The sequence below is a fragment of the Dermacentor albipictus genome, chromosome 4, assembly GCF_038994185.2.
Source record: "Dermacentor albipictus isolate Rhodes 1998 colony chromosome 4, USDA_Dalb.pri_finalv2, whole genome shotgun sequence".
NCBI classification, from domain to species: Eukaryota; Metazoa; Arthropoda; class Arachnida; order Ixodida; family Ixodidae; genus Dermacentor; species Dermacentor albipictus.
The window spans coordinates 143,299,950-143,312,883 of NC_091824.1; the positions used below are offsets into that span (position 1 = coordinate 143,299,950).

At 47.4% G+C, this 12,934-nt stretch overlaps 1 protein-coding gene across 1 annotated transcript in view; it reads left to right on the forward strand.

Moving 5' to 3' along the window:
- Window positions 1-7,527, forward strand: part of Rbbp5 (retinoblastoma binding protein 5) — a 46,385-nt gene extending 38,858 nt beyond the window's left edge. The window contains exon 15 of the mRNA XM_065448464.2: window positions 7,301-7,527. Within this exon, the coding sequence (XP_065304536.1) occupies window positions 7,301-7,344 (44 nt within the window). The 3' untranslated portion in view covers window positions 7,345-7,527. The remainder of the gene's footprint in view (window positions 1-7,300) is intronic.
- The last annotated feature ends 5,407 nt before the right edge of the window (window positions 7,528-12,934 follow it).

A 12,934-nucleotide genomic window follows, 5' to 3' on the forward strand; every position in this document is an offset into this window, starting at 1 on the left:
GCGCAAAAAGCTGCATTCATGGCCCCAGCAACATGCCCGAACAGTTACCTTAGTGAACTCCATGCCTGTCGACCAAGGTGAACAGCCGCGTTATGTTTCTGCATCGATGCGGCATCGGTGCCGCCGCGATTGATTCAGAAGTATTCAACGTTGTTAAAGCGGTTAAACCTCGGGTCGTTCTGAAGCAATATAGTGAAAATTGCAAGAACGAAGGGCAGCTCGCCCTGCAAGACCGCCATGGTTCCATTTCCGGAGCGGGGAAGCAGTGGAAGACAGTCCCGACAAAGAGAGCAGTTGGGAGTTGCGAACAAAAGCGCCAAAGAGCAAAATAATGAACTCCTTATCTCACTCACTTCTCCGGCATTTCGAGTCCGTGTTTTTGTTTTCTTTTCTCGTTTTTTTTCGCTTTCTTTTCTTTTTATCCCGAGGCACCGTGTGTGAACGCCCATTGCAGAAGCTGTGTTGTGGCTCACGAGAGGCAAGATTATTTGGCGTCAGCCGCTTGCGTCTATGTAGTTAAGCTGCATCGAGAGTCCGTTGACTCCCCCACGCAATATTCTTTTTTTTTTCCTTCTTATTTCTACGTGCGGCTTGGTTAAAGCGTGGCGCGTAATGGCGCCACATCTCGTCTAGAAAAGCGGAGGTGCAGGTCGTTTACATCTAGTGTACAGAAGTACAGCGGCAACAGCTGCGAAGGCCCTCGTTTGTGCCGTCGCCTAAAAGGTTGCGGCTGCGCCTGACGTGGCCGGGCTTGCGCTTGCCGCTTCCCGCACGAACTCCCTCTTTTGCGGCATCTCCACTCGCCTGCCACTTCACTTCCCCACCCTTCGGCGTACTTACTTTCCTTTCCCGAGCCGTCGCGAATCGGGAGGCCTTCGTTCGCCGTTGGAACAGCCTCGCCGAGTCGTTTTCTTTCGCCCACCGGCGTCGACTCGTCTCGCCAACGCCATGCAGTGAAGCGAATGCTCGGGCTCGTGTCAGCCAATCGGTAACTAATGCCGCCTGCTTCTTTCCGGATAAGGGAGGAGGGATCGCCCATTGTGCGCCGGTAATCCTTCCGCAAAGCCCTTCAGAGGCGGACAATGGAGGAGCCCTTCTGGTTGGCTGATGCCACCTCTAGCTTTCACTGCACTGCATGGAATCGGTGTAAACTGCCGAGGTGTGCGGAACTTGCCTCACCCCCTGCCGGTGGCGGCTCGGTTCTCGGTGGAAGGCGCTACGGCGCTATAGCGTTGTGTCCTCGAATGACGGCGTGCGACCTAGCGCAAACATTAAGCTAGTCTTCCCCCGCTTATTCTCGAAAAAGCAAGGAGGTGTGGAAGAATGTCATCACCAGCCTATTTTTATTACCACTGAAGGAATAAGGCCTTTCCCAGCGATCTCCAATTACCCTTTCTTGCGCTAGCTGATCCCAACTTGCGCCTGCAAATTGCCTAATTCCATTATCCTGCCTAATTTTCTACCTTCCTCAACTGTGCTTCCCTTCCCTTGGCACCTAACCTGTTATTATAATGGTCCACCGGTTATCTGCTCTACGCATTACATGACCTGCCCACCTACATTTTTTTTATCATAATGACAACTAGAATGTCAACTATCGCCGTTCGCTCTATGAACCACACCGCTCTCCTCCTGTCCTTTAACGTTACGCCTAACATTTTTCGTTCCATCCCTCTGAGCGTTCCGTAACTTGACCTCGTGTTTCTTTATTAACCTTCACATTTCTGCCCCATATGTTAGCACCGGTAGAATGAAAGGGTTATAGACTTTACAACGACTATGGTAAGATCCCAGTCAGGACTTGGCAATGCCTGCCGTATGCACGCCAACCCATTTTTATTCTTCTGTGAATTTCTTTCTCATGATCAGGATCCCTATGAGTAACTGCCCTAGATAAACGTACTCCTGCGCAGACTCATGAATCATGAATTTTTCTTGCCTTTCCAAGCTATTGATCTCTACTCTTACACTTATTATTATGCTGCTCATATCTAAATAATGGTGCTCTAACTTTTGTCACACCGCCGGAACGCATAGCTCTCTCTAGCTTGACGAAGTGAATGAGGACGTGAAGCGTATCCGTTCACGGTATTAAAGTTATCTTTGTTTTTTAATCTGTTCGAAATGGGTTGTCATGCTGGCAGTATACGAGGTAGGGGATCTTGACATTTTTGAGCTGATAAACGCTCGCGGATGCCTCTTGCTCTTGTGCCCTCGGCTTCAAGTAAAGTGCGTATCGCCAATTGCGGTTTATTTCTTGCCCGTATTTTCCTCTTCATTTCTTTTTTTGCTTTCTTACATTTTAGACAGCTCATATTTCAGGAATGGTGTCGCGTAGCGATACAACGGCAGTATTAAATGTCGTGGAATAATGAACAGAAGTCGACAAAAGTGGCAACTGCCAAGAGCAGGAGGAGGAGGAGGAAATGACGTCAGGCGCCTTTGTAGCTGTGCGAAAGTCAGACAAAACGAAAGCGCCATCCGCGATCAAAAGGGCAATAAGCTAATTAAGGAGATGATAGCCTGCTTCGCGCTAGCACGCACGGACGACTTACAGTAATGTTTACGCTGCACAACTGTTCTGGCAAAGGCGGCATCTCGTAAGTGTTGAGTGCACCGAAAATCGCGGAAGACTAGAAGCTGTTAACTTTGGGCGATACTTGTGAACCAGCTGGTCGGTTCCGTGTATAGAGTTTTCTACAATTACTAAAGGTTAACTCTGACTCTGCGATCGTTGAGCCACCATGAGAATGATGGGTAGTACACGTATTTGTCTACTCTTCGTGCTTAGGGCTTCAGACGTTCTTGTGACTTCGTTTATTGCGCTTGGTCTGGGCCTAAATTGGCCGTAATTTTTGAAGAAATTTATACGTTCTTTTATTAATGCAGAAGGTGATAAGACTCTGCAAGCGCGCATAGTCGCTGCTTATCGCAGTGGTATGCCCGCTTGTCCATGCGTTCGTGGCGTAATGGTTTCAATATCGGGCTTCTGTGCTAGAGGCCCTGTGTTCGAATACATGCCGTCGGACAGTTTTAATAATGCTTATTGGATTACTTATAACGCAGTACTTTCGTAAAAGTTAATCGCTTTGCAAAGTCACAAAGCCATTTAAAGCCAGAAGGGCCAAGTTTAGTCAAATTCATGTATACTACCCACCATTGCCATGCTGGCTGAGCTGCCTTGCTTGCAGCTGTCGTAGACACTAGCGCCACAGTTCTCTCTCTCACTCTCTCTCCAGTAATTGCACGAAACTCTATGGTTCCGTGCTCTTCACCTTTACGCGCGTGCTGCACTGAACAAGACGACATACAGGCACAGGCGAGGTAGACAGCCAGTCTTCTTGAGTGACGGTGCTGGCTTCGCTAGCCCTTACGTTTATTTTTTTTTCTGGTAAAATATATGGGCTGAGGGAGCAGCCGTCCGTGTCCTGGTAAGGTCCTTAGCTAAAACAAGCTTATGTTCTGGATGCTGCACGCCGCACATGAACGCCTAGTAGTGGCGCAGGGAAGGACCGCGTTAAGCCTCTGCATGAGCTTTAAGAGATTTTGCGTTAAGCCTGTGTGACCCGTCGTTCTCGCTGTGGGCTAAAAAAGCGTGGGGCGCTAAGGGTCAATGTTTGCACGGGGTTCAGTACGGTGAAGTTGAAGTGAGTTGAAGGGGAGAAAAAAAGAGGGCTAAGATTAGCCGAGCCGCAAGCGGCGCTTGCGTTGACGCGCCATATTGCCGCTCGTCTTGGTGTATACCGCCACTGTTGCTGTTTTCGGAAGCCGGCAATCCTCCGTGCATCCCTACCTGGAAACGTCTATTAGCGTCAGCGGGGCTGCTACATACGCCAGTGTCATTAGCCGGCGGGTTCCCTCAGCGGCTCGACGTTTCTTTTTGCTCCATTTCTGTTTGCGTAAATTACACTCCGTCGCACTGTAGTTCCGTGCGGCGTTACGGAAGCCGAAGCCGGCATTGTGGAAATTGAAGTTTGTCTCGGCCTTCGAAAGTGAGCGTCGTTCGTTTGACTTCGGCGCGAAGATGATACCCAAAGCCAGGGCCACGAGTGCTTCCCATTACGTATTTGTTCTTTGAAACTGGCAGGAATAGCCAGTACCGGGTACCACAGTGCTGCCCGGTATTAGCGAGACAGAACACAAACCGCGCGATTCCCCTTTGGCATTCCTCTCCGCGACAGTTAAGTCCGAGCGCCGACGGCTTGTGCGACTTGCTGTTCTTTTTTTTTTCTTTTTATGCTCGTAGCTTGCTTCGCGCGTTTGAAGAGCGCGTCCTGTGGGAGGCCGCTATAGCTCAGGCCGGCCGGTGCGTGCAAATTTATGCAAATGCAGCTGGACGGTATAATATGCATATGGGTGCTCGTTGACGTGCGTGAGGCGTGTATATATATATAGCTTCACGCAGACGCCTGTCGCTGCGCCTCGTCGCGTATGCTGCTTGTTCGTTCGCTTGCACGGCCGGGCGTTGGTGCCAGTGCCGCCGGCTATACTGTACGTGTATTCGTTTTTAGTGTATTTCACACTTGACTTTGTGGCTCCACTTTGTCGACGCTTTGCAAGGTCCTGGGGTTGGGTTTCGCTTCCTGGCCTCGGCATGCATTGCGCTGGTGTGAGGCTTGAGCGTTTTGCGCGAATTCAGAGCAACGGGTTCACCCAGATTTCGAACTAAGCACCGTATGCACGTGTTCTTGGTACGAACACGCACCTGTTATTTCGGTGTTACGCTGAAGTCAACATTATATTGAAATAATTCCACAAACCACACTTTAATCTTCACTAGCACAGCACGCGTGCCACCTGTAGTCTTCCTCTGGTATGGAAGACATAGCTAAAACATAATATTTAGTGAAAAGGCAGTTAAAAAATGAAGTTGCTGATGAAATATTATAAGGCAGTACTATTTAGAGGGTGTTTCAGCGAACACTCTCAATTTTTTAAAATTACATTTGCCTTTGGCAGATAGCACAATTCTAGTTCATGATCTGGCCTACAATACTTGCACGAAAAATTGAAATGCATAATCGACTAATTAGCAAAAATTCGGTAATTAAGTTTTTAACTAATCATCTTGTGGCACATATTGCAATTTACGACCTCCAGCGGTTGAGACTGCGAGGCATATCCAGTTGAATAGAATTATGTGGAGACGCAATTTACGAGATACGCGCCGTCAAACATGAGGTAAAAATGAACTGTCGTTCCAATTACTTTCGCAAGAAAACATCGTTTTATGCATTGAACCACAAAAGTAACTGGAACGCCAATGCATTTCTCCGCTAAGTTCGGGTATTAGTATCTCGAAACTGGTGTCATCCTGGGAATTCGTTCCGAGTGTATCTGCCTTGCGAACTCCCCGGCTAGAATTTGTAAATTACAATATTTGCCATATGGTAATTACTTAAAACTTAATTAGTTATTTCTTGTTAATTGGGTCATTATGCACTTTAATTGTTTGTGTAAGTACTGCCTGCCTCTTCGAGTAGACTGCCTCATGCACTAGAATAGTGCTATCTGCCACAGACAACTTAAAAGAAAAAGATATGAAAGTGTTCCTAGGAACATCCGGTATATTTCCATTACTTTTTATGGCTACGCATAAGAGAGTTTTGACGACATTGCAGTGTTCAATACGGTAATACATACAATCTCGTCATATGTCAGCACGCATCGCAACGGGAAAGCTTCAGAAAGACAGCACAGTTTCGTACTCATAGTTATTCGCGGATGGAAGCAAACAGCCCGTGACCTCACATTTCCCGGTTCTAATGACATGGCCTGTACTTTTTCGAATGTTTCCATTGCTGACGTATTGAACGCATAACTTTCATCAACTGGTGCTTTGCCCCGCGAGATGTGCTCGCGATCATGGTGTAGGAATATTATAATATTCCTGCGCCGTGGTGGTGATTCAATCGCACTACCATATAATTGACGTCGCTGATCATTGGTTTGGAACCGCATTTCAGCATCACCTTCGCGACCATGTGGATTGACCGTGACCCATGCGCAATGTATGCGCGTCGAATCGACCACCGCGTCCAGTAAGCTTCCGACAGGTTCCAATAGTCGGAGAAGCGATATTTTAGACGCGTAGCACGCCGTGTTGGACGTCGTGCCGTACCGTGTGTCTCCTGTTCATAAGAACCATGCGATCCGTCGTGTGTCGTACCAACAGCGCCTGCAGTAAGCTTACATGTCTTCAACATTCCGAGCAGCCATCTTGCCGACGCGTCTTCTGACGGATGGGATGCCGCAGGTGTGTTTTCCGAAAGAACTCGGGCGAAGCCAGCCGTAAGAAATCTATTGTTCTCCAAACCTGACTGTTCGCGCGCGCTCCGTGAACGTTTTCTGCAGCCACTGGCGAAGCGGTGCGCGCAATGTTGCACTGGATTTTTGCAGTCGGTACTTTGGGGTGTACTGGTATCATGATCGGCCAGACAAGTCGCCACCTTTGATTACGCTGTTTCGGGGATCGGCCAAGCCAAGTTTACTCGACCAGACAGCCGCCCAGGCAAAGTGGGCGGAAACACTCAATAAAAAGCTTCTCTTAAAGAAATTAATTCAGCGTCGACTTAGCGTAGATGCGATAGAAATACGTCAGCATTACGTCGTACCTCTTTCCGGAAACCGCGCTCAGCACATATCAAGCTTTCATCAGGAGCGAAACGCGTGAGGTGAGCTCCTGTGTAATATATATATATATATATATATATATATATTTCTCTGCACACCTTGTGACTGGCTTCCCACACTTCAACCACAGGCACACCTTTTACACTTTGACACTGCCAATGGTAACGTATTAAAAAGAAAGACAATAAAGGCATCTTTCCTTTGTTACAGACTAGCGTACACCTCGCTCTCTTGTTCGTCTTGAAAAGCAGTGTAAAATATTCAGTAACGTGAAGCACGCAGCTATCCCTCCACTCCAGCAGTTTCTCCTTTTTTTTTTAACCGCCTTGGTGAACAATCGTGAGCTTGACCTCGTCGAAGCGCAGAGCATAACGCTCAGACGAGCGACCAAAAGTGACTACTATCGTTTGGGATAGTGGGCGTGTCATTTTCGCCACATCTCTAGCAGCTGGTGTCGGCGACGCTTCGGCGAAAAATGAAAACGTTGTAGCGCCCTCTGAACAGTGCAGGGTGCCGCATACAAATTTCGGTGTCGTATACTTGCAGACCAATTTGTTACTATTTTCACTGTTCTTGTGGCACTTGGTGACTGCAGCTTCTGCGACAACCTGTTGTATATAGAAATGAAAAAGTCCTAATGTTTTGTCTTCTCTTTCTCTCGTTTCAGACATCGATGGAGGCAGCTTCGAAGGCTCCAACTCTCCAGCGTGATCATTGGACATCTCCCCGCGGCCGAGTCTCATCGTCATCATTACATACCGAACATACCGGCTGCTTGTTGCGTTTCGCTTGTTTCGCGAACTTTTACCGCGCATGCTTTTTATCTTGCGTATTGCATTCATGTTTTTTTTATTACGAATTCGATGTCATAATAAAAACGTTGTTTTTATCCGACCGTGTTGTATTATTCGCTGCGCATTAAAAAAAAAATTATTTCGCTACGAGATAGAAAAGTGGGTGGGTACACGCACATATATAGACTACCAAAAACGTGAGTCCCTTTAACTTCGCGATGTTGACAGTGCAGTACACACACTAGAAAACTACAAGAGATTTACTGTAGCATTATAGACCAGAATTTCCAGTGCTTATTGACCCTTTTCGGGGAGCAGTTTATTCTAGAGAAACGAGATGGCGCTTTCGGCGGCGCGGCACACGTGGCCACAGCGCACAAATACGAAACCATTACCGCTTCCGCCTTGCTTCTGTGCGATCAGCTGTCGGAAATGCAACTAAGTTTTCGCTAACGCACTGTGCTCCAATCCTGCTGGATTGAATCATGTGGATTGAGGACTTGTGCAGTGTTGGCTGCAAAAATAGTGACTGGCATATTATAAGGAATGGAATGAATCTGTGTGGCCAAGTTCGCCGACCGCTGCTGCGACTGTCCGTACATGTCTCCGGCACTTCGAGATGTACGGCTTTCATCGAGGATGCAGTAATTTTCTCATACGCCAGCGTTGCATCGCTAACCTTTGAAGAAAGTGCCTCAGCACTGGAACGTCGGCAAGAGTGAGTACCGCTCATTAAGCAGTGAAAAAAGTAGTAGGTTTCATTCGCAGTAGCTACACACATCTACCTCAACTAGCACGGGAACTTAGGCCCGCTCCATCGCCAACGTGGCAATAAGTGAATGGGCGCACGCTTGAACATATGCGCGCCATACTCTCACAATGAATGAGCGACTACACCGATAGCGCACGAATGGTCGAAGCTGAATGTTTCGTGATGGTCCACAAGAATAAGCGAGTTACTAGCGATAGTACATCTTTACGACAAGGAATTACAATGTACAAAACAGCTACGTTTCGAGCGCGCAACAAGAACAAATCTATCGGAACTGAGCACAGCCATGAGCGATTAGGCAGAAAATAATCGGATAGTGACTGCACCGAGAAAGTTAGTCAGAAATGTGACAAGTCGATGCATGTTTCAAAATATTTGCCAAATATAGAACGAAGAGCAAACCATTAATCCAGGTTCAATTCATGAGCGGAAAGTTTGAATAGCTTGGAATACATATTTAGCCCCTCTTTTAAAACAAGCACGCTGCTCAATATACACTGTTCATGCCGTTTAGAAGTAGCTTAATCAGCTCCGAAAACGCTTTTGCATTTTCTCTGGAGCTGTGGCCGAAGCTTCCGTGTTGTCCACCCACTCACCGTCTACGACATCTCCTGAAGAAACAGGTTTGCTAAGCCGCACCGGCGTCATACACACCCACTGGGAACACGGAGGCAACGCTGGCAGTCGAGGCACGCAATGGGCACGTCACCACGTGATCAAACATGGCAGCGTCCACAGGATCGCCGCGGAAAGGGTGAAATTACAGAGGCTAGAAGGAAAACCTTCTAGCCTCTATAGTGAAATGGCGGCCGCCATGTTTCTGTTATGATGATGATAATGAGGGGACTGCAGAAGCGGCGCGGGCGACAGCGGGCCACAGCACGTTAAATTTGCGGTTATCAGTCTCCCGCGGTGGCCACTTCTGAAAACGCTGCATCCGTCTTGTCGTCTCTTCTTTAACGCGATCACATTTCAGATCGCAAAAACATACCACAGAGATAATTTAGCGAGAGCACCTTGCGGCATGGTCTGCTTCACTGCAGTTGCAACGTCGTGCAGTTGGCCAAGCTTTCAGAGCGCAGCTCTTGGGCGCCTGTTCCTGCGGCGAGCGTCGGCGTGCCTCGTCACTGAGCGAACGAGCACAGCGAAAGATGAAAGAGCGAACGCGGAGCGCGGATGAATGACTGCGATAGCGAAGAGAGCGCGAAAAGGAAAGCGGAGAAGGAGGGTGCAGCGGAACCATGAGGCGAAAAGCTGAGGAGGGCATGGCGAAAGCGTGACAAGAAAATCTTATAGTGCTGCGCATGACGGGCTCTGCGGCAACGATGGCTGCGAGATGGCGCTAGAGTAACGCACGTCGTCTGTTCACCGATGACGCCACCAATACGTATGGAAGCAAAGCACTGCATGAGCGGGCGTCTGCGGCGGCCGCTGCAAATCGTGCTCACACGTCACCCACGGGCTGCCTCTCGCGATCTTCCGGTTAGCGAGGCAGTCGCGCCGTACTTCGCTCCGTTTGCAACGTGCCGCACGAGACAAGTTGCCTGCGCCAGCCAAAATTTTGCGAAATGAAAACACGTACAGAGCTGCGCTCAAATTTCGCACTAGGGAGTATAGTAATCGTCGGTGAATTTTTTCTTCGAGATCTGCTTCAAAGTGTTGTTTACACTGGCTTTACTCAACAACAGTAGCTACACGAAAACCGTCAAGTTCTGTGCAGTCTTGTTTATTTGCCGTAACGGAACAATCGCTGCGCAAGTTACGAAGAATAACACGCGCACTCGAACGCTTTCTGCTTACCTTTTACCTTTCTATCGTATCCAAAACGCAGTTTTGGGTGCGATAGAAAGGTAAACACTGGCGTACGACACTGGCGTGCGACAACAAAACGAATATCCACCCGAACCTTTCGGGAACCTTTCGAGATCTGCGTAACCATACACGTTTCTTCACGGCTTGAGGCATTGCATGAAAGATATCAGACGACATCTAGTACGCTATACATACTATTAAAAAAAAGAAAAAGAAACGAGTATTTTATTTGTGCCGTGTGCTACCGCCATACATTGTGCTGCATTTTTATTCTGCTTTGTCGTCTCGATAGCCGTGCGATTTTAGCATGGCACGACCAATACGAGTGCAATAAAGTTATTTTCCATATTTGGCAAAATGCATGCAATCGCAGGGAAAGCTGTAGCTCCTACGTGTTTACGTAAGACTTTGACACGAATTATGTGCAGCAATTCACACTGACAACTGACACACTCAGCAACATAACCAATTAGTGGACCAGTGCAGTGTGTACTATACAGAACAATTGCATTTTATATCGCGTGTGCTGCCTGTTGCAGGTACTTTATATTTTTCTTTATAAAAACTGACCCCGCTCACACTTCGTTTACATTAGCACAAAAGGCCAATTCGTCGTTAGCTTCAAATACCTTGTAAGCCTTGCAGTTAGGTTAGGTTCGGTTACAAGAAATCTTTCACGCTGACTCTCGAAATAATTATTTACTCTCTCTTTCTCTCAGCCGATAAATAACACACAATAATTTGCGTATCCGTGTATGACGTCACTGAAAGGAGCACCTGCTCTGTTAGGAATGGCTGAACATGCTTCTCGCATGGCTGAGTGTGAGCATAGCACAATTATGGCAATTCAAGCAACCACGCGTTGCGCGAGAGACAGAAATAGAAAAAAAAAATCAAGTGTGACATGGACGCGTGCGCAGCCCTGTTTCTGTGTACACTAGTGATTAGCTAATTACTCGTTTAGCGTTCGCGAATACTCTAATGTGGCTCATTCATGTGCGTGAAAAACGAAGGACACGAAAACCGTCAAGTTCTGTGCAGTCTTGTTTATTTGCCGTAACGGAACAATCGCTGCGCAAGTTACGAAGAATAACACGCGCACTCGAACGCTTTCTGCTTACCTTTTACCTTTCTATCGTATCCAAAACGCAGTTTTGGGTGCGATAGAAAGGTAAACACTGGCGTACGACACTGGCGTGCGACAACAAAACGAATATCCACCCGAGCAAGCTTGCTGGGCACGAAGTCTTTTCCATTTAAATGCGCTATTCCGGAGTGATGTTTCTCCGGCGCTGCAGGAACCTTTCTGTGCACAGCGAACACACTCCACGCACAAACTTGTGTCTCCGTGAACGTTGATCGCAGGGCTCTTGCATGAGCAGATTTCTCCTCGTGCGCTGGGTGTTTTTGGCGCAGCCAACAGCGGTACAGCGCCGCTCGGACGAATAACCTCTGAACATTCCACTCAGAGGATGCGGTAAGGACACATTTAAAGCAAACGCCTCAGCAGATGCCGCAAGAACACGTCTAAAAACACAGCAATACGCGAATACGCATCGCAAGTGCAGGCATTTTCTCCCGTCACTCGCATTATGAAGAAGAAGGGCAAGAAGATGATTTATTGACATCCCATTCAAAACAAGGCGGTGACATATAGTCACCTAGTCTGCTTGAGTTACTCGGGTAGGCTATACATGCTTTTCATTCTAGCATTTTTGTATGCATCACTTTAATCTTTCTTCTTTTCCTCAAAACTTGTCTATGTACCCGGTACCTCTAACTACGCCAGTAACGCATCCGGCCGTATCAATCCCTCCTCTGCTTTTTTCCCCCACCAATTCTTCTGGAAGCGCTTCTAGAAGGTGTATACGTTACCTACGGATCCCACGAGGTGAATTCTTCCATTTCATTAGGAACTGCTGAATGGTCTCCGTATTTTCACTGCAGCATGCACATACCTCATCTGGTTGCGAATATTTGCTCCCGTATGTTTCTGTCCAATTTGAGGCTCGAGCCTCAAATAGCAAGGCACTTCGTGTTATCGTACAGATTTTCCCTTCTAATTTCTTTCTTCGTATTCGTGTAAATCTCTGTGGTATTTTTTGGTTTCATTATTTCCATCCACTTCACTGTCTCTGTTTCTCTCACTTTCTTCCTGATGACTCCTGGTTGTATATTTACGCTTTCAATTACCCTGTACTTAGTTGCCAACTTTCTTGAATGTGGTGCATGGATGGATAGATGCTATGAGCGTCCCCTTCGAAACGGGGCGGTGGGTTGCGCCACCAAGCTCTTGTTATTATATGGCCTAATTACCTATGTTAAAAAGAAGACAAGTAAAAAAAAAACGAATTACTATCACCAAACTTTCTGAACCCCTGTAGGGAACTTTGCTTTCGTACGTCTCCGCTGTTTGTCGTTTCCCTACTTCCACCAATTTTCCAATCGCCTCTTATACAAATCTCTTTTGTGCACATGTTTACTTTCCCTCTACTCTCGCTAAACCCAAGGGATTCAAGCAGGCCAGAGGCGCCTAAATTGACCGCTGGGGAGATATCTTCACTTTCTAATAAAACACGCTCCATCGTTTCCCTAGCTTTACCGCCGCAAGCACAGGCTTCTTCTTCCTTGTATCTCGCTCTATAAGTGCGTGTTCTAAGGCATCCTGTCGCTTCGAAAAGTAATGAGGTTCCCTTTGAGTAATCATGAATTGTTTCTTTCCTGGTTTCGTTTTTTTTCCTCTTAGGTAGTTACTGATAGCAGGTCTCTTTTTAATACTCATAGCAGGCGCAGTCCTCACGATAAGGCGGCACGTGGTATCATGTGTAGCGGCACGGCTAACTTTCGCGCTACGAGCCGATAAAATATACCGGGTGTCCCAGCTAACTTTAGCCAGAGCTTAAAAATATGCGAATGCCACGTA